Below are 20777 nucleotides of genomic sequence, written 5' to 3'. Positions count from 1 at the left end.
ATGTGCTAGGTGAGTGAGTGCCACAGCCACATCCCTTATTGTTTGTATTCTTGAAGACTGTCATTCTGATTGGTCTGAGATAAAATCTCAGTGTAGTTATGTTTTTCATTTCCCTAATTGCTAATGATGTTGAACATTTTTTTTTCCATATATTTTTGGCCATTGTAAGAAGTGTCAATTTAGTTCATTTGCCCATTTATTAATTGGGTTAGTTGGTTTTTTTGTTTGTTAAACTTGTTCTTTATGTTTTCTGGATATTAATCCTCAGAAAAATTTCTCCTATTCTGTAGGTTCTCTCTACACATTCTCAAGTGTTTCCTATGCTTGTAGAAGCTTTTTAACTTGATGCCATCTCATTTATTAACTCTTGGAATTATTTTCTGAGCTAGGGGTCCTATTGAGAAAGGGACTGGAAAATATTAAAAGACTGGTTATCTTGAATAAATTTTCAAGATTCTCTGTAATTTGTTAAGTTTCAAGGGATTTTTTTTTTCCTAAATGTGTAAGATACTTGAAACTTTTGGGAATATCAGTTTAGTCCTGTAACAATTTGTTCTTTAGCTTAAAGTCCAATGTATATTATTCTTACCTTATATGATTAGATCTTCATTTTCTGACTATGTTTTTCTGTAGGTTGCAAATGCTGAAAGCGCAAATGCAATTGGTGTCTTAATATACATGGACCAGGCTACGTTTCCCGTTCTTAAGGCAGACCTTGCAGTCTTTGGACATGTGAGTTCTTATTTCTTAATTCAGTGAGTTTTTGAATTCTCCTAATTGTTACTGGTTCCACCTACCTTAATAGAATTAAAACTATGCACTGGACATGGTGGAGCATGCCTGTAATACATGTGACTAGGGAGGCTAAGGCAGGAGAATCACAAGTTTAAAGCCAGTCTTTGCAACTTAGAAGTTGGGTATATGGCTCAGTGGTTAGATGCCCTTGGGTTTAATCCCTGGTTCCAAAAAAAAACAACTAAATAGAACTATGCCTCCTTTAATACTCCTTTAATAGAATTTTAATAGGAAGTAGGGAGATAAGTACTTTATCAGTAATGTCTTGAGCTGCCAGGGTGAGTGCATGCCTGGGGTTCAAGCAGAGGATGAGGCAGGAGAATTTTAAGTTCAAGGCCAGCCTGGGTAACTTGGTGAGACCTTGCCTCCAAAGGGTGTGTGTGTGTAGGGGGGGGGTGGATCTGGGGCTATAACTCAATGATAGAGTGCCCTGGGTTCAGTTCCAGTACCATAAAGAAAATAAGGTGTATATAGTGCCTTGAATTGAAATTGCTAAAAATATTTATTGCCAAAAATACTTCATCAGTAGTGCTTTGAATTGAGAATTTGGCCTATGCCATCTAAAAATAAGTGAGCCACTTAGACTTTAGGTTGTTGAACTAGCTTGGGCTGTGTAGCCTTATACCAATCTGAATCTTCTAGGTAACTTCTTAAGTGGCAGAGAGAACTAATTAACTCTTTCATTTCTATTTACTAGGCTCATCTGGGAACAGGCGACCCTTATACACCTGGATTCCCATCTTTCAATCATACTCAGTTTCCTCCATCTCAATCATCAGGATTGCCTAATATACCTGTCCAAACAATTTCCAGAGACTGTGCAGAAAAGCTGTTAGCGTAAGTTATTATTTGAAAGCTGTCTTGTAAGATGAGGTTTTATAAGAGAAGACTGACTAATAAGCTTAAATTGATCTAATAAAACCTGAAAATAATTGTGTATAATTTTTCACATTTGGGAATTTGGGGAATACTTATTTAATAACTTGGTATGAATAAAATGAAAAAATTCTCTAAAATGATATTGATAATAGATATTAGATTTATAAACTCAGGAATTCTTGTTCAATTTGGTCAGTGAATTCATTGTGTGGTATTCTGGCATAACTTCTGCTTGAGTCCTTTTTATGGTAAAGCATGTTGTTACCTATGGTAACTTATTAAATTATAGGAGAAAATATGTTAGAATTCATGTTGAGCTGCAGTAACACTGTAACATCCACTAGTATTTGGGTGATTTTCTTTGGTAGCACAGAATTATTCTGGTTTCCTGGTCTATGTTGAATGTCCTCAGTTCTCATAATAGTTTTCAAATGTTTTATGTTCATAATTCTTTTGGATAATCCTCCCTAATACACAAGTACCTCTTAAAAGCAGAGTATAACCAGCTGTGGTAGCACTTGCCTGTAGTCCCAGTACTCAAGAGGCTGAGGCTGAGGCAGGATGTTCGCTTGAGCCCATAGACCAGCCTGGGCAACATAGTGAGACCCCCATCTCAAAACAAGAAATATTCCAGTCTGAAAGTACACATATCATTAATTTTTTTCTGCCTAATATTGTCATACAATAGATATCTAATTTTAGATCTTTATTCAAACTTTGAAAAAATTGAGTTATAGTAAGGGGTAATAATTGTTTTTTTGTGGGGCGGTTACTGGGGATTGAACTTGGGGGACACTCAACACAGAGCCACATCCCCAGCCCTTTTTTGTATTTTACAAAACCAAATCTTTACTTATTTCAGAGTGTTTTATTTTTCCTGTGGTGCTGAGGATTGAACCCAGTGACTCACAAGTGCAGGCAAGCACTCTACCAAAAAAAGAACCCCAGTCCCCTTTTTTGTGTTTTATTTAGAGACAGGGTTTCACTAAGTTGCTTAGCACTGCCTCACTGTTGCTGAGGCTGGTTTGAACTCTATCCTGTACCACCCATGGGCGTAATGTTTTGATGCAGGTTTTTTTTTTTTTTTTTTTTAAACGAAACATTAGGGAAAGATAACTCCCAGCAACATAGGAATATTCTTTTGTAATAGATGAAAATATATGTTACCTTTGGTGGAGAAAGCTGGGAAATATGAATTATATTAATGGACTTTTATGATCTTCGTTCTGAGTACATCTTGGCATGTATTTCAAATGTAAACTAGCTTTGTCTCAGGCAGGTGAGAGTAAGGAGACATTTAAAAATATTGTTAAACTAGGAAATAACTCATGGTTTTCAAATAACTGCCTACTGATTAGAGTAAGAGGAAAATGGTTGACCACTAGGGATTAAATTTTTTATATTCTCTTTATGTGTCCTTTGAACCTAGAACCTGGACAGACTGTAGGACTGATTTTCCAATCCTTACAGAAATAACAATAACCCAGATCTTTGCCTGTTTTCTACTTCTAGAAAAATGGAAAAAGACTGTCCTTCTAGTTGGAGAACAGACTCTTCATGTAAGATGCAATTCCCAGAGAATATGAATGTGAAGCTATCTGTGAACAATGTGCTGAAGGAGATAAAAATTCTTAATATCTTTGGAGTTATTAAAGGCTTTGAAGAACCAGGTAAAGAAAGACCTTTGTTTTGTACTTTTTCCATTGATTTTTTTTTTTTTTTTTTAATTCTCCCCTTAGGCATGTGGCCAGAGAAGTAGGGAGTGCAGGAAGGCTAACATGGGTTGGTTTTATGAAGTGCTAAATCTTATCTGTCCTCACCTGGACTGTGGTGTTATCAGCCTTATTGGGAGGTAACAAGACCCTAGTTTAAAACTGACCATCATTACTAGACTAGGGATAAGCACATTTTTAATCTCAGATGTTCTATGTCTATCTGTAGCTAGGCTCTTTTATACTTAATGCATACTGTACACTTTACTGGCATGCTTATTCTAGACTTAATTATTAGAAAACAGTTTTAAAGCTCATCATAGCTGGATGCTGTGGTGCACACCTGTAATCCCATCAGTTGGGATGCTGAGGCAGGAGGATCGCAACTTCAAAGCCAAACCCCAGCAACTTAGCAAGACCCTGTCTCTAAAATAAAAAAGGGCTGGATATGTGGTTCAATGATTAAGTGCCCCTAGGTTCAATCCTTGAAACAACAACAACAAAAAAGGTCAGGTGCAGTATTGCTTGCCTGTGATCCCATTTTCTCAGAAGACTTGAGTAAATTCAAGACTAGCCTTACAACTTAGAACAGGGTAGGGTATAAGCACTCCTGAGCACTATTTTTTATAATTTTTTAGTTGTAGATGGACACAACACATTTATTTATTTATTTTTGTAGTGCTGGGGATTGAACCCAGGACCTTATGCATGCAAGGCAAGCTCTCTACCAACTGAGCTGTGCCCAGTATTCAACCCAGTGCCTCACACATGCTAGGCAAGCAAAATGCTCTACCACTGAGCTACAACTCCAGCTCTCTGAGCGATATTTTTTTAAAAAAAGAATAAACTCAATTGTGTAAAAATAATTTATTTTCTTTTTCTCCCTACCCCTCCAAGATCGCTATATTGTAATAGGGGCCCAGAGAGATTCCTGGGGTCCTGGCGCTGCAAAATCCAGTGTAGGAACAGCTCTTCTCTTGGAACTTGCCCGGACATTTTCAGATATGGTTTTAAAAGGTAAAGTACAAAGTTTGAGACCTTTGAACCTTTATGTACTATGTTTAGTTCTAGATATTATTATATGCTTTCTTCACTTTTGCCTATCTTCTTAGGATTCTCTTATGCTAATTTTTAAACATAAGGTAGATTATCTTTTCTTTTAGTTGCTTTTGACTTTGAAATGACTCTAATGAAGGGTCTTATTGAATCATCGGGGTTTTTTGAATATTTATTTTTTAGTTGTAGATGGACACAATACCTTTATTTTTATGTGATGCTAAGGATCGAACCCAGGGTTTCTGATGTGCTAGGCAAGCACTCTACTCCTGAGCCACAATCCTAGCCCAAATCATCAGGTTTTTTGGATATTGGAAAAGTATTGAGCCTTGTTTTTTTTTTTTTCCTTCTCCAATTTGACATATCCAGAATGACATGCCAAATTTAATAGTGGCATATATGAAGGTGCTAAAGCCAAACAAAATGATAATAATATTCTGTTTATTTTCAAGCTTTTCTATGGTACTTGCCACTCTTCTAACCCACCTACACACATAATGCAAACCCATATTATGCTTGAACCTTTCAGTTATATAGTAAATTGGTTAACTTTTATACAAAATACATTGATACAGAAAAGTAATTATCTTGCATAATTATTGGGATGGAGAGCAGTGTCATATGTAGTTCCAAAAGGAGCTGCCGTAAATGTGATTTCTCTAGAAACTTCCCATAACTTAAATTTCTGAGTTTTTGTTCTATTTCATAAGTATTGTTCACATGGGTGTGGTGGTGCATGCCTGTCTTCTCAGCTGCTTGGAAGACTGAGGTGAGAGGATTGCTTGAGCCCACAAGTGTGAAGTCAGCTTGGGCAATGTAGTGAATGAATGAACAAACAAAAACCCTTTAAATGACTTTGCTGCTAAGCAGATTGTTCTCAAAGAAGATAGATATCACAGGGCATAGTGACTCATGCCCATAATCTAAACCATTTGGAGACTGGCACCAAAGGGTTGCAAATTCAAAGTTCTTGTTTTGAGGGCTGGGTATGCAGCTCAATGGTAGAGAGTGCCCCTGGATTCAACCCCTAGTACTCCCCACCTACCAAAAAAAATATAGATTATAGAAGATGCACATCACACTTGCACTATGATTTCCAAATATTTTTTGATTCAGGAGTTAAGGTACTCCAAGAGCCAGATCATTGGTGCACCCTTGTAATCTCAGTGATTTGGGAAACTGAGGCAGGAAGAGCTCAAGTTCAAGGCCAGTCTCAGCAATTTAGTGAAGCCCTAAGCAACTCAACAAGATCCTGTCTCAAAATAAAAAGGGTTGGGAGTGTTAGGCTTATGCCTATAATCCCAACAGCTCTGGAGTTTGAGACAGGAGGATTGGGAATTCAAAGCCAGCCTCAGCAATGGTGAGGTGCTAAGCAACCCAGACCCTGTCTCTAAATAAAATACAAAATAGGCCTGGGGATGTGGCTCAGTGGTCAAGTGCCCCTCCTGATAACCCCCCCCCCCCCCCAGCAACAACAACAAAAAAACAAAGGGACTCAACAAAAGGAGTAACTATTGTGTACTTGAAATCTTATTGGTAGAGATCTCATTCTACCCTTTGTAGATCACTTAAAAATTTTATTCCTATTCCTTTAGCACTCTTTACCTGGGGTCTCAATAGGAAAATCAATATTTTAAAATCTTCTATTTTGAATTAGAAGCTTTATTATGTCAGTTACTTGCCTGTACCCCTTTCCCAGCGTTAATCTAATTTTTGTGTTCTCTTTCAGGTGGGTTTAAACCCAGCAGAAGCATCATTTTTGCCAGTTGGAGTGCTGGAGACTTTGGAGCGGTTGGTGCCACTGAATGGCTTGAGGTATTCTTTACATATCATTTGTACTCAGAACAGCCATCTGAACTTGTATTGACTTTTGCTGTCCTGTAGAAATTGCTCTTTTAGGTTTATTTATACCATTTTAGAATCCAGATGTAAAAATGAATCCCTAATAAGAGCTAATGTAATAGATAGATTAATACTTATTAACTCAAATATATATTAATTCATACTCATTAATATTTTCTTTTTTAGGGATACCTTTCTTCTTTGCATTTAAAGGCTTTTACTTATATTAATCTGGATAAAGTTGTTCTTGGTAAGTATCCTTTTCACTAGTAATTTTATGAATTCAGGTAAACTCTGAAACAACATAAGAAAGGTTCATAAAGGATAAAGGAGGGGGCTGGGGATGTGGCTCAGGCGGTAGCACATTCGCCTGGCATGCGTGTGGCCCGGGTTCGATCCTCAGCACCACATACAAACAAAGATGTTGTGTCCCCGAAAACTAGAAAATAAATTTTTTTTTAAAAAAAACCCCTCTCTTTAAAAAAAAAAAGGATAAAGGAGGCAGTTGTGATATATATATATAAAAATAAATAAAATACTGGACATAATCAGCTCTAAATAATCCATGAGGTTACTGAATGGACACAGATTGACTTGTCTAGAGCAGTGGGTCTCAGTGTGGTCCCCTGATCAATTACATCAGGACTATTAGGAATGCACACTTCAAGGCCCCACCCTAGATCTTTTGAGTCAGAAACTGGAACATAAGTCAAACAAACTGTGTTTTAAGTTTTAGAACCACTAATCTGGACCATATTTTAGACCAGAAGGAACTAACCCATACCATATAGAGCAGAACTTCTAATTCATATCCTGCTGGATTGTGGCAGCACTGATAGAAATACTAGATAATCGAATTCATGAAAGAGTTTGCATGTTACTTAAAGTTTATATGTAGTTAATGAATGGACTAAAAATAGTAAAAAGTCTACTTTGGAAAGAAAAAGAAAGGTGATATAATTAAACTAAAATCTTTCTTATATCACTCATTATTTCTGTGTTTTACTTCTGTAGCAGAATGTATTGAGTATAGTACATTTACTTTAACTAGCAGGTGACTGCCAGGCCTAACTTGGGGGAATCAAAAAGATTTTTTAAAAAAATCAAAATACAGATTATAGGGCTGGGGATGTGGCTCAAGCGGTAGCACGCTCGCCTGGCATGCATGCGGCCTGGGTTCGATCCTCAGCACCACATACAAACAAAGATGTTGTGTCTGCCGAAAACTAATAAATAAAAAATATTAAAAAAAAAAATACAGATTATAGGAGAGATTATGTGTGGGATATCTATGGGAAATCATTGTACCTCCTCTTAATTTTGCTATGAACCTGAAATTACTCTTTTAAAAAAAGTCTCAAAATCACAAAGGTATTGTAAAGTCAAGGACTAAGAGCCTGAGTTGAGTCAATTAAGAGTTCTCAGAGAAATGAATGACAGTAGAGGGGGTAGAGAGAGAAGAGGGGAGGGGAGGGGGGATAGTAGAGGATAGGAAAGGCAGCAGAATACAACAGACACTAGTATGGCAATATGTAAATCAATGGATGTGTAACGGATGTGATTCTGCAATTTGTATACGGGGTAAAAATGGGAGTTCATAACCCACTTGAATCAAAGTGTGAAATATGATATATCAAGAACTATGTAATGTTTTGAACAACCAACAATAAAAAATTTAAAAAAAAAAGAGTTCTCAGAGTTGCTAAAGATCTTGGCTCCTCAACTACTTTTTTTTGTATACTTTGTTACTATTTGTTAAGCGCCACAGCTATAGGTAGGTTACTCTCTTCCTGTTCTTATTTTTTTTTAGTTGTAGAAATATCAATGTGAAATGTACTTAATGGAAAAGGGGCAATGTTAAAATAATTTCTTTGCAGGTACCCGCAACTTCAAGGTTTCTGCCAGCCCTCTCTTATACAGGCTTATTGAGAAAACAATGCAAGACGTGAGTGTATAACTAATTACAAAAATGTATAACTTTTTTGTCATGTTTATATAAGATGAAAAATATTTAGGCCATTATCAGTAACCAATGGTAAGAATTTAGCATAAATTTTATAATAGCATTATTTAAGTCATGCTCTTGTTTTGTTAATCCCTAACCTGTTGAACTGCGTGAGGTGAGGAAGGTAACACACACACACACACACACACACACAGAGCTCCAATCTCAAAGAATACATAATCTTCTTTGGAATATGTAACAAAATGCCAAGAGACCTTGAATTGTATTGTAGATGCCCACAGGACAGTGTGTATAAGTTGGAATGCTAAGGAAGGCTTAAATGGACTTAAATAAGTCCAGATGAAATAGTCATTGAATAAAGACAAATGACTATAATTTTGAATGAGGGAGGAACACATGTTAAAGAGAATATTTGCTTAATGGATTTAGAGGATATATACTAGAGTTGGGAGAAAACAAAGGTAAGATACTGGATGTTGGCCTTGATCCTGTTGGAATCTAGAAATTACTATAGGGCCTCAAGGCAGTGATGTAGTTGCTGGTTAGATTAGCAGTATAAAAAGTGGTACAAGGAGGGACTCGGGTTGTGGCTCAGAGGTAGAGTGCTCTAGCGACCTGGGTTCTATTCTCAGCAGCACATAAAGCAAAATAAAGACATGGTGTCCACCTATAACTAACAAATACATTTAAAAAAAAAAAATGGTACAAGGAAGAAACCAGAAACAAGATAGGCATATCCAGAAGGCTAGATAAGAACATTTTAAATTGTGGTCAGGCCACCTGTAAAATGTCAATAAGGAAGACATTTTTTTTTTTCTCATCATAAGTAATGGAATTGACATATAAATCTATAGGGTTAGCTTAAGAAATTTGAGCTGTTTTAACTGCTTTGAAGAAAATTTTTTTCAATGTAAATGTAAATATATAAATTATGAATATAATTTAGTGACTAGCCTGAATAAGTTCAGAAAAGTTAAGTTCTAATGATAATTTCTTATTTTATAGGTGAAACATCCACTTACTGGACTATCTCTGTATCAGGACAGCAATTGGGTTAACAAAGCGTAAGTTGAAAAGTGAACAAGCCAAAAGAAAAGCAGAATCACCCAGTAGCACCTACTGTGTTAGGTAGAACTCCAAACTTCTTAACCTTGCAGCCACCTTAGCTATCCTTAGGAATATTCTATTTAAGAATTTATTTCGAGGCTAGAGGTGTGGCTTGGCAGCAGTCTGTTTTTTTAGGAACCTTTCTAAAGACATGTTCTCTTTTCCTTGGCAGTGAGCAACTTTCCTTTGATAATGCTGCTTTCCCTTTCCTTGCATATTCTGGAATTCCAGCAGTCTCTTTCTGTTTTTGTGAGGTGAGTCTGAAGAGTTCTAAAGCATTATATGTTAGATCTTGTATTAGCTTTGAGACCAACTTTCCTAGAATGCTCAGATTTTTCAGAAGTTGTAATTACTGCATATTCCCTTATTATCAGTTTTAAAATGGACTTGTTGTCTCGGCTTAATGAGCATTTGAGTTTATTACTAAAATTTCTTCAAAGAAGTATGAGTTTTACTAACAAGGCTTAGTTTCTTTAATGATTGAGTAGCCAGGGACTAAATATTGAATAGTGCAGTATGGATATTTGCATTAAGCAGAAAGTTCTGCCAAACAATACTGATTGATTTTATATATATATATGATTGCACAGATATTGCACAAAGTTCTAGATCTTTGTCTAGCAATGCTCATGTCATAAGCAGGGATTTATGGGTAAAAGCAGAAAATTTAAACAGGTGTAATTGTCATTAGGCAGAACTTTTTTTTTTTTTTAATTTTAATATTTATTTTTTTAAGTTTTTCGGCAGACACAACATCTTTGTATGTGGTGCTGAGGATCGAACCTGGGCCACACGCATGCCAGGCGAGCGCACTACCACTTGAGCCACATCCCCAGCCCATAGGCAGAACTTTGAACTGAGCATATTGTACAGAAATAAGATTGGCTTGACACAAGAGCCAGTTAGAAGGCACTGAAGGCCAGGCAGAATAAATAGAATGATGGAGTTGTCTGTACTGAAGTAGCTAGAGTAGCATTAGCATTGTGGGGTCAGATGGGAGTTGTTGATTTGTCATCAAATTGTCAATTCAGTAGAAGCCAGGTCCACAATTGAACTTTTTAATCATTGGGTGTTTTAGCTAGGACTAGGAGGGAAGAAAATATAAAGTTAGGGAGTGATAAAAGATGTGAATTTAGAGATATATGGTTGAAATTTTTTTGACCTTTTGCAAGAGCAGCAACATAAATGGATTGAATTAGCTGGTCATAATATCTACTGGATGTCATGTCTTATGGTTGAAGGACTTTATGATTCCTATTGATCTTAAGAAGATCTTTTAAAACTTCAAATGTAGTTTGAGATGACAAAGCCTAGAAGTTCTGGTTAGGAGGTACAGTCAGAAATGTACAGTCTGAAAGTAATGAATTAAAGTCAAAGGGATTATCGGTAAGAGTTTCACCGAGGACAATAGCAGGGAGTAGAGCGGAGGCATAAGAAATAGTTACTAAAGTTGTATAAGAAGCATCAAACATTTTGTTAGAAAGGTAACATGTATGAATGGACCAAGTGCTGCATGATTAGGAAGAAGGTAAATTTTAATCCAAGAATAACACTTTTTATAGTGCAATTCATGTATGCTTTTTCTCTTTCCCCATCAATATGGGCCAAGCTTCCCAAAGAGAACAAAGTATATAGCTTCAAGGAATTTGGTGTGAAATCTGTTCAGAGAATGTAATATGATAAAACATGAATTCTATAGGACCTGGATGGAAGAAATTAGTCATTATAGGAGAAGGATAGATTCAGAGGAAGTAGCAAGAATGTCATCTTCTTATAGAAGCAGATATGAGATAAAAGTGGGTGGGAATATATTAAAAATGAAGAATTGTGAGCTGGAGTTGTGGTTCAGCGGTAGAATGCTTGCCAGCATCACATAAAAATAAAGGCATTGTGTACAACTAAAAGAAATATTTTTTTAAAAATGAAGAATTGCAGTAACTGTTACCTTGATGGTGGAGCTAGAATGTGAGGCCCCAACTCTTATAACCCCCGTGAGTACAGTAGCCTTCCTTTGTTTTCCAGAATGGGGATTATCCTTATTTGAATACTAATATGGATACCTATGATGTACTGATTAAAGAAGTCCCTCAGTTGGACAAAATGATGCGAACAGCTGCAGAAGTGGCTGGTCAGTTCATGATTAAACTTACCCATGACATTGAGTTGAACCTGGACTATGAGATGTACAACAACAAACTATTTTCATTTGTGAGAGATCTGAACCAGTACCGAGCAGATATAAAGGTAAACACTAATTAAAATTTATTTAAAAATAAATTTTATTAAAATTTAAGTTAATTTTTTAACTGATACCTAAAAGCATAAAATGTGTATTTATGGAGTACCATGTGAAGTTTTGATATACTGTATAATCTTTAAAATCAGGGTAAACATATCTTCTCAAACATTTTTTTCTGTTTAGGGCTGGGGATCTAGCTCAGTTGGTGGAGTGCTTGCCTCGCATGCACAAGGCCATGGGTTCAATCCCTTTTCAGAACTTTATACTTTTAATACCCACTGATGAGCTTTTACCCATCCCTCCCTCATTCCCTTCTCCCCAGACTGTGGTAACCACCATTCTACTCTCAACTTCTGTGAGATCCACTTTTTGATTATCCACATATGAATGAATGAGATCATGTAGTACCTTACCTCTCTGAGTCTAGCTTTTCACTTGACAAAATGATCTGTAGTTCTATCCATGTTGTCATAAACGACGGGATTTCATTCTTTTTTTTTTTAATGACTGAATGATATTCTTTTGTCTATGTGTACCAGCCACATTTTCTTTGTTCATTCATTGGTTGATGGACACTTAGGTTGTTTCCATTCCTTGGCTATTATGAATGTGCTACAATAAATATGGGAGTACAGGTATCTCTTTGACACCCTGATTTCATATCCTTTAGGACTCAGGATTTATACTCAGGAGTGGATTTGCTGAATCATATGGTAGCTTTAGTTTTAATTTTTTGAGGAACCTCTATTTTCCAGTAATGGCTATACTAATTCACATTTCCACGAGACTAGGTTCTTATTGCTAAAGTATCCATCAGTTTGAAGTATGATATTCCTGGGGAGCTATATGATTGGCAACCAGAGAGAGAGAGAGAGAGTGTGTGTGTGTGTGTGTGTGTGTGTGTGTGTGTGTACTGGGAATTGAACTTGAACACGAAGAGTGTTTTAAAGTAAATGGAGGTATAAGTTTGCTTTAGTATTCTACTCATTTGAAAAAGGAGGAAGCTTTGGGATATAAATTTAGGAAAGAACACAACACGTACTTCAGAATGTAGAGCTGTGTGGTGTTCTGTTGTGTCTGATCCCAGTCAACCTGTACATAGATAAAACATGAAGATCTCAGTTGTGAATATAGGTTGTATTCCTTTTGGACAATGCTCAAATGGAAAGAGCATACCAGTAGTTATTAATGTGGTGTCCAACTGGTTTTCTGGTATGAGGACCTGATTTAACAGGTTCTTAATTGAAGTAATTCACTGATAACTGAATTTTAATAATTATGGCTTTCTTGAAACTAATTGTAACTGTTCAGAAAATGGGACTCACCAGATAGAAATAATTAGATGTTGAAGTTCATTGAACCAACTTGTGGTTTTCCCCATAGGGAAATTAACTGGAAACAATGTAATACATAGGATTATAATTTTTCTTTAGTAAATTATGTTGAATTTCTTTTTTTTTTTTTTTTTTTTTTTTTTTGGCGAGGGTACTGGGGATTGAACCCAGAGGTGCTTGACCACTGAGCCACATTCCCAGCCTTTTTTTTTTTTTTTTTTTAATTTTAATATTTATTTTTTAGTTCTTGGCAGACACAACATCTTTGTTCGTATGTGGTGCTGAGGATCAAACCCGGGCCGCACGCATGCCAGGCGAGCGCACTACCGCTTGAGCCACATCCCCGGCCCATGTTGAATTTCTTAATGAGGATGGTTTTCTTATGAGATTAAGAATAGATAATTGTACTAGCTGCTGGGTTAAAAAAAATGAATGTATTACTGTGTTCATAGAGCCTCTGGTACAAGATGCTTCTAGTTTTGAGTCCCAAGTTTCCCTGTCAAGTCATTCCTTTTCTCGTCTGCTGGACATGGTGGCATGCACTTGTAATCTTAGCTCAGCTTGGGAGGCTAAGCAGGAGGATTGCAGGTTCAAAGCCAGCCTTAGTAATTTAGTGAGGCCCTAAGCAACTTTTAACAAAGCCATGTCTCAATAAATAAATAAATAAATAAAACTACTCCTCAGTTGCCACATCTACATTATTAAAATGATACGTAAAATCATACTGAGGAAACACAACTTCTAATAGTGAATTTAATGTCTTTCCTTAACAGGAGATGGGCCTGAGTCTACAATGGCTGTATTCTGCTCGTGGAGACTATTTCCGTGCTACTTCCAGACTGACAACAGATTTCCATAATGCTGAGAAAACAAACAGATTTGTCATGAGGGAAATCAATGACCGTATCATGAAAGTAAGTAAACTTCTTAGTAATAGTACACTCCTGTAATTCCAGGTACTTACTGGGGAAGCTGAGGATCACAAACCCAAGTTAAAAATGGCTGGGGATATAACTCAGTGGTAGAGCTTACCACTGGGTTAAATCCCTAGTATCAAAACAAAAAAGGAGGAACTAGATGTGTAATTTTTAAATTTTTAATTTATTTTTGGGACTAGTGATCAAATCCAGGGGTGCTCAACCACTGAGCTGCATTCCTAGCCATTTTTATTTTATTTTTTTTTTTAATTGAAAATTGGCTGATGCCTTTTTTAAATTTTTAGTTTTTTATTTTTTATTTTTTATTTTTTTTATTTTTTAGTTTTTTATGTGTTGCTGAGGATCGAACCCGGGTCCCGCCTGTGCTAGGCGAGCGCTCTACCACTGAGCCACAATCCCAGCCCCCCCCCCCCCCCAGCCATTTTTAAAATTTTTGTTTTGAGACACTCTCACTCAGTTGCTGAGGTTGACCTCAAACTTTTCGATCCTCCTGCCTAGGCTTCCCATGTCACTGGGATTACAGGCATATGCCATGATGACCAATGAAGTGTGTAAAATTTTACTTGTTAAATTTACATTTGTAAAAAGTAGAGTAAATCTGGGAACCTAGAGTCCTTAGCTTATTTAGAATTGAAGGCAGATTTTAACTCTTAGCAAATCTAAAATCAACATATATAACCCAGCAATACAAGAAATATTTGGCTTTGAGGGTTTTTTTTTTTTTTTTTAAAGACCTCTTTTTTGAGGGGTCATGGGTACCAGGGATTGAACCCAGAGGCATTCATCACTGACCGTATCCTCAGCCCTTTTTTATATTTTATTAGAGCAACTCCCTGAGTTGCTTAGGCCTCAGCCTCCCCAAGTGGCTGAATCACAGACATCATGTCCCGTCCCCTCTTTTTAGTACTTTATAAACACTTTGGGGGCTGCAGGTTTAGTTCAGTTGTAGAGTTAGAATGCTTAGCATGCACCAGGCTGTGAGTTTATCCCTAGGATCCGAAAAAACAGATCAATTGTTGCCTAAGTCAGACCGTAACTGTTTTATCCTAGTCTGCTTGGAAGGAACAGAGGATATCTGCTTGTACCCCAAAATCTCAATATAGTTAGTTCACTTTAACAGAGGAATGGACAGTTTGCTTCAGAATTTTAACTTTAGAAGGTTAGTGGCTTGGATTTCAAAGTTCTCAAAATCAGGACAGTCTAACATTTGAAGTGGGAGAACAATAGTTCTCAACAATAGTGTTCTCTCTCTGCAGTCATAGCACTGTATAAGTTGCCCTGTTTTATTTTCATAGGTGGAGTATCACTTTCTTTCACCCTATGTATCTCCAAGAGATTCTCCTTTCCGGCACATCTTCTGGGGCTCTGGCTCTCATACGGTATCAGCTTTACTAGAGAACTTGAAATTACGTCAGAAAAATAATGGTGCTTTTAATGAAACTCTGTTTAGAAACCAGTTGGCTCTAACTACTTGGACTATTCAAGGAGTAGCAAATGCTCTATCTGGTGATGTTTGGAATATTGACAATGAGTTTTAAACATGATACCCTTAACTTACGTAAGAACATCAGGGTAGTTTGGTTTCTAGACTTGTGCTGGTTATGCTAAATTTTCAAGTAAGACTACAAAACCTAATGTTAAAATTCTACCCAGTCATCTCGATGCTACTAGATGTCTTTAGGTGGCAGCTTTTAATACAGGGTAGGAACCTGCATTTCAAGTTAAAGTGAGTAACCACCAAAAAAGTTCATGACAGAGTATTTTCTCTGATTATCTTTAGAATGTTAAGTGCTTTGTAAAGATAACTGCCTCTTTGCATTCTAATTAGGAAAATGTCAGAACCAGTTGCATGAACTGTTGTTCTAAATCCCAAGGACAGGAGCTGACCTGAGCTGGTGTCTTTTCTTTATTCCCCCCCCACCACCCCACCCCTCTGTACTGGGGGTTGAACCCAGCTGTGGTCCACTGAGGAACCTTTTTTTTATTTTGCAACAGGATCTCAAAGTTGCCATGGCTGGCCTCAAATTTGCCATCCTCCTGCCTCAGCTTCCCAAGTTGCTGGGAGTATAGGCATGCACCACTGTACCCAGCTGAGCTGGTATCTTTTGAAGTGGAAGAAAGAAGGTAATTTCTAGTGAAGGCTGGAAATGGTATCTTGGTGTGATCCTTCACTTTCATTTGATGCTAAGAGATACCAGATTATAGGATCATATTCTCCAAATGAGATATGCCCTTCCATAAGGATTTAGTTGGTTTCTGCATCCCTGAACAAAACAGTTGACTTTCAGAAGACTTGTTTTCCCACTAATGAAATCTGAAATAGGGATCCTTTAGTTGGATAGAATGAGGTTCAACTGTTTATTTCAGGAGTAAGGCCTTAATGTGTTAATATTGTTTAAGAAAAGAGAAGACCAGAAGCCAAAGACTTATAGTACATTTTCTTTTCATCTGACCTCTGCCCCCTGCCCCATAGCCTTTGTTTCCTTCTTTGTTATTTTTGTTTCTTCCAAAGTATTCTGAAAGAGAATCAGTTTTAGGCATTTAATTTCAGACTCAGTTTGTCAGACTTTTAAAAGAACACACCGCCAATTTTTTGGTCAAAGTGTTAATCTTTTGGGAAAGCTTTCTATCGTTTTGGCACTGAGATATTTATTGTTTATTTATCAGTGACAGAGTTCACTATAAATGGTGTTTTTTTTTTATAGAAGATAATTATCGGAAGCAGTGCCTTCCATAATTATGACAGTTATACTGTCGTTTTTTTTTAATAAAAGCAGCATCTGCTAATAAAACCCAACAGATACTGGAAGTTTTGCACTCATGGTCAATACTTGAGGGTGTTAGAAAATAGCAGCAAGCCAAATAAAATTATGATGCTAAGTATTGGAAAAAGATTAAATTTAATTAGGGGTTGCTAATCAAGACTTTTATTTAGCTTACCAGATAAAAATGATATTTCTGCTAAATGCAGTGAATTGTGACCAATTTATAAATAAATGTTATTTAAAGGCTGTGGTAGTATTCATAGATACAAAATTTTACAGCTCAATTTATGAAGGGTGTAATTTAAATTCCAATTTTGCAAAATTTCCAGTACCTTTATCACAAACCTAACTCACATTATCGGGAGCAGTGTCTTCCATAATGTATAAAGAACAAGGTAGTTTTTGCCTACCACAGTGTCTATATCGGAGACAGTGATCTCCATATGTTACACTAAGGGTGTACATAATTATCGGGAACAGTGTTTCCCATAATTTTCTTCATGCAATGACATCTTCAAAGCTTGAAGATAGTTAGTATCTAACATATATTCCCAATTCCCTATAACTCTTAGTTTAGTTGCAGAAACATTTTGTGGTCATTAAGCATTTGGTGGTAAATTGAACTGCTGTGAAATAAAATTATTACTTCAAGAACATTTTTTAATTTAATATGGGTGTTTTTTAATCTTTGTGGTTTCTCCAGGTCTTCTGTTTAGTGGGGTAGTAGCATACATTTATAATGTTTGCTGTTGACAAATGAATATAACTTTAGCCCCTGATTTGCATGTTATATCCTATAAACTTAATTCAAGCAAGTTTGAGTTCAGAATTGATCTTATGGCTTAAAGCTAGGGGATCATAGATTTGGGGTTGGGAGGAGTCAAGGATGTGGTGAGGCAAAGCTTGCAAAAAGAATCTTTTTGATCATGTCTACATACCCATTAGTATGGTGGGTTATAAATTATCTAGATATGAACAAGTAAGTTTGAGATTGCATGAGTAAAAAGTCTATTTTCTAGTTAGCCATCATTATAAACCTGAAAATCAAATGTGTCATAAGATAGTTCAAAACTGTCACCTGAGAAAAAGTCCATAGGGTCTTTTAAGGTTCTTAAACTTAGTGTCACTTACCAAATTATGGTAGACCTAGATTATTTTACAGTTGAACTGTTTCGCTACTCACGGTATCTTTAATCTTCACAGTGTTTTATCTGGGACATTTAGTGTAGCTAAATGAAAGGTCATAGCTGGGATGCCTAGTTTGGGTATTGTGCATTAATACTTTAATGAAAGCTCAGTGACTTCAAGGCATAATATGGATAAAGGGCATACATTTTACCACAGTAAGTCTCTTCAAATAAACTAACCCTTTTCTATGATTAGGGTTAAGTTCTTTCTAAACAGGCCAGCAAATGGTAAGAGGTTCAACATCCCTGATTGAAATGTGTGTCTGACTAGTGACAATAGCAGCCTGATGGTCTTAGGGTTTTTTGTTTTTTTTTCCTGCTTAAATATATGTGCATTAGAAAGGTAAAGGGTAAATTGAGTGAGCTCTGTCATGATCCACTCACTATTCTAGAACTTGCATGACCTTTTCTGTGTTTGCTCTTTGAATGTTCTTGAAATTTTAGACGTGTCAGCCTACTGCTCAGCTTTGTAAACAAATGACATGCCCTTATATTATATACAAATTGGTATGTGCAACAATGTGGAGATTTATCTGATTTAATAAAATGCTTGAACACTGAACTGTCACTTTTTTTGTAAATATTTTTTTAGTTGTAAATATTGTTTTTATGTGGTGCTGAGGATCGAACCCAGTTTCTCATGAATGAGAGGTAAGTGCTCTACCACTTAGCTACAACATTTTTAAAAGTTTATTTACTTTTAAAGAACACTTTGTTTTGCAATAATATTGAGCAGAAAGTACAGAGTTTGCATATATCCCCTAGTCTTGGCCACTGGCACATCCTTCCCCACTAACATCTCACACTGGAGTGGTACATTTCTTAGAATTGATGAATCTACATAGACACATCATTATCACCCCAAGTCCACAATTTATATCAGGTTCTATCTCAGTGTTGGACATTCTGTAATTGCCTTCCTTGCCCTTAGAGTATCTTAAATCCCACAGCTTTTCTAGGCATCCAGTTACAAAAATCTAACCCAGGACCTTAGGAATGCTAGGCAATTGCTCTTCTATTTAAGTCCCCAGTCCTTTATTTCCTAGGCTGGCCTTTAACTTGAGATCCTTCTTCCTCAGCCTTCTGAGTACCTGGAATTAATAGGTGTGTGCCCCCAAGCCCAGCTTATTTTATAGGTTTTCTTTCTTTTTTTTTTTTTTTGGTATGAGCGATTGAACCCAGGGGCACCTCTGAGCCACATCCCAGCCCTTTTTATTTAGAGACAGGGTCTCAACTGAGTTGCTAAGGGCCTCACTGATTTGCTGAGCCTGCCTTTGACCTTGTGATCCTCCTGCCTCAGCCTCCTGAGTCTCTGGTATTACAGATGGGTGCTAGACTTATAATTATGTTTTAAAATCTGTTACAATAATAAACCTTGAGTCTTTTGTCCATGATGTTACTGGAGCTTTTTTTTTTTTTTTTTTTTTTTTGAGGGGGGGTTACTCTTGTTATTTATCTAGCTCTCTCTAGCTACATAGATGCAGAGAAAGAAAGAAAGGGCAAAAAGCTCTTGCCCTGGAGTGTGGCTCAGTGATTGGATGCAAGTGCCATCTGAGAAAAGGTTGATGAACTTCAGGCAAATTATAGCTACATGAAAAAAAATACCATAAGCCAAATCACAAGGTAATTGACAAACTGAAATACTCTCAAAGGGCTGGGGGTGTGGCTCAGTGACAGAATGCTTGCCTAGTATGCACAAGGTTTGATCCCCAGCTAACATCAAGATCATGGACAGCTCAGCTTGTGTTTGACACTCACATGTGCTACTAGAATTCAAGAAAACATTGTGTGCATGCTTGTCCCTGTATGTGTTAGAAATTAACAGGAAGCCTACTGGTCTTCCCCATTCTTGGGCCACCACTTTGTTCCAGCTTTCCTTCACATCCAGCTGGTCCCCTAACTAACCTCTTAAGATACTGTTTCATCACCTTTAACCAAGCAAATTAGAGACTGGGCCATGTACAATCTCTGAACCTTCAGGATTCAATAAAATATTTTGGTTTTTTCTAATGGCATTGGCAAGCTGTGTATGTATTAGGGAATTGAGTCAGAAAGGGAGAGTAGGAGCCCTGGATTTGTATCTTGGGCCATAGGGATTCTAGTTCAAGTTTAGTCACTGCTCTCTCTCTCTCTTTTTTTTTTCTTTCTTTCTTTTTCTTCTTCTTTTTTTTTTTTTTTTGGTACCAGGGATTGAACTCAGGAGCATTCAACCACTGAGCCACATCCCCAGCTCTATTTTGTATTTTATTGGTAGACAGGGTCTCACTGAATTGCTTAGTGCTTCACCATTGCTGAGGCTGGCTTTGAACTCACAATCTTCCTGTCTCAACCTCCCAAGCTGCTAGGATTACAGGTGTGTACCACCGCGCCCAGCATCAGTCACTGCTCTTAAATTGCTGGGTGTCCCTGAGTATCCTGCTATAGCTCTAAGAACCTGAATTTCTTCACTGCTACATTAAGGCCTGATGTTCACTAAGATCGTCCAACTATAATATAGAATCCCTCTCTCACTGAGAATATATGTTTCCTCCTTCAAACAGATTCAGTCTGTCCTTTTAGGGTACCTTTATGATCCTTTCTTTGCATTCCAATAACACAAGAGCTACTGGTGAGACTGTGTGTGTGTGTGTGTGTGTGTGTATATATACACACACACACACACACATATAGTTTTTTTTTTTTTTTTGGATACTGGAGATTGAACCCAGGAACCCTTAACCACCAAGCCACATCCCAGCCCTTTTTAAAATTTTATTAGAGACAGGGTCTCACTGAGTTGCTTAGGGCCTCACTAAGTTGCTAAGACTGGATTTGAACTTATGATCCTCCTGCTTTAGCCCCCTGAGCCACTGGGATTACAGGCACCCAGCTTGGTGAGACCATATTAATCTGTGTTTACCTTGCAGGCATTCTTCAGAAACTTGTGCAGGTATCCTATGTTTCTCCAGCCAGTGTTC

The 20777-nt window shown here is 37.0% G+C and overlaps 1 protein-coding gene across 2 annotated transcripts in view; it reads left to right on the top strand.

The window, feature by feature from the left end:
* The window catches only part of Tfrc (transferrin receptor), a 32385-nt gene extending 14003 nt beyond the window's left edge, over positions 1-18382 (top strand). For both annotated transcript variants that reach the window (XM_046458136.2, XM_046458137.2), the window contains exons 8-19: positions 634-732; positions 1493-1632; positions 3187-3344; positions 4284-4403; positions 6172-6257; positions 6471-6534; positions 8162-8229; positions 9256-9314; positions 9530-9611; positions 11380-11601; positions 13704-13844; positions 15164-18382. In XM_046458136.2, coding sequence (XP_046314092.1) covers positions 634-732; positions 1493-1632; positions 3187-3344; positions 4284-4403; positions 6172-6257; positions 6471-6534; positions 8162-8229; positions 9256-9314; positions 9530-9611; positions 11380-11601; positions 13704-13844; positions 15164-15406 — 1482 coding nt within the window. In that variant the 3' untranslated portion in view covers positions 15407-18382. The remainder of the gene's footprint in view (positions 1-633; positions 733-1492; positions 1633-3186; positions 3345-4283; positions 4404-6171; positions 6258-6470; positions 6535-8161; positions 8230-9255; positions 9315-9529; positions 9612-11379; positions 11602-13703; positions 13845-15163) is intronic.
* Positions 18383-20777: the final 2395 nt, after the last annotated feature.

The sequence above is a fragment of the Marmota monax genome, unplaced genomic scaffold, assembly GCF_021218885.2.
Source record: "Marmota monax isolate L192 unplaced genomic scaffold, Marmota_monax_Labrador192_F-V1.1 WCK01_AAM20220418_F8-fsc00052, whole genome shotgun sequence".
In the NCBI taxonomy this organism is placed as follows: domain Eukaryota; kingdom Metazoa; phylum Chordata; class Mammalia; order Rodentia; family Sciuridae; genus Marmota; species Marmota monax.
Note: the sequence above shows the minus strand (reverse complement) of the source record. Positions and strands in the feature narration are given on the sequence as shown.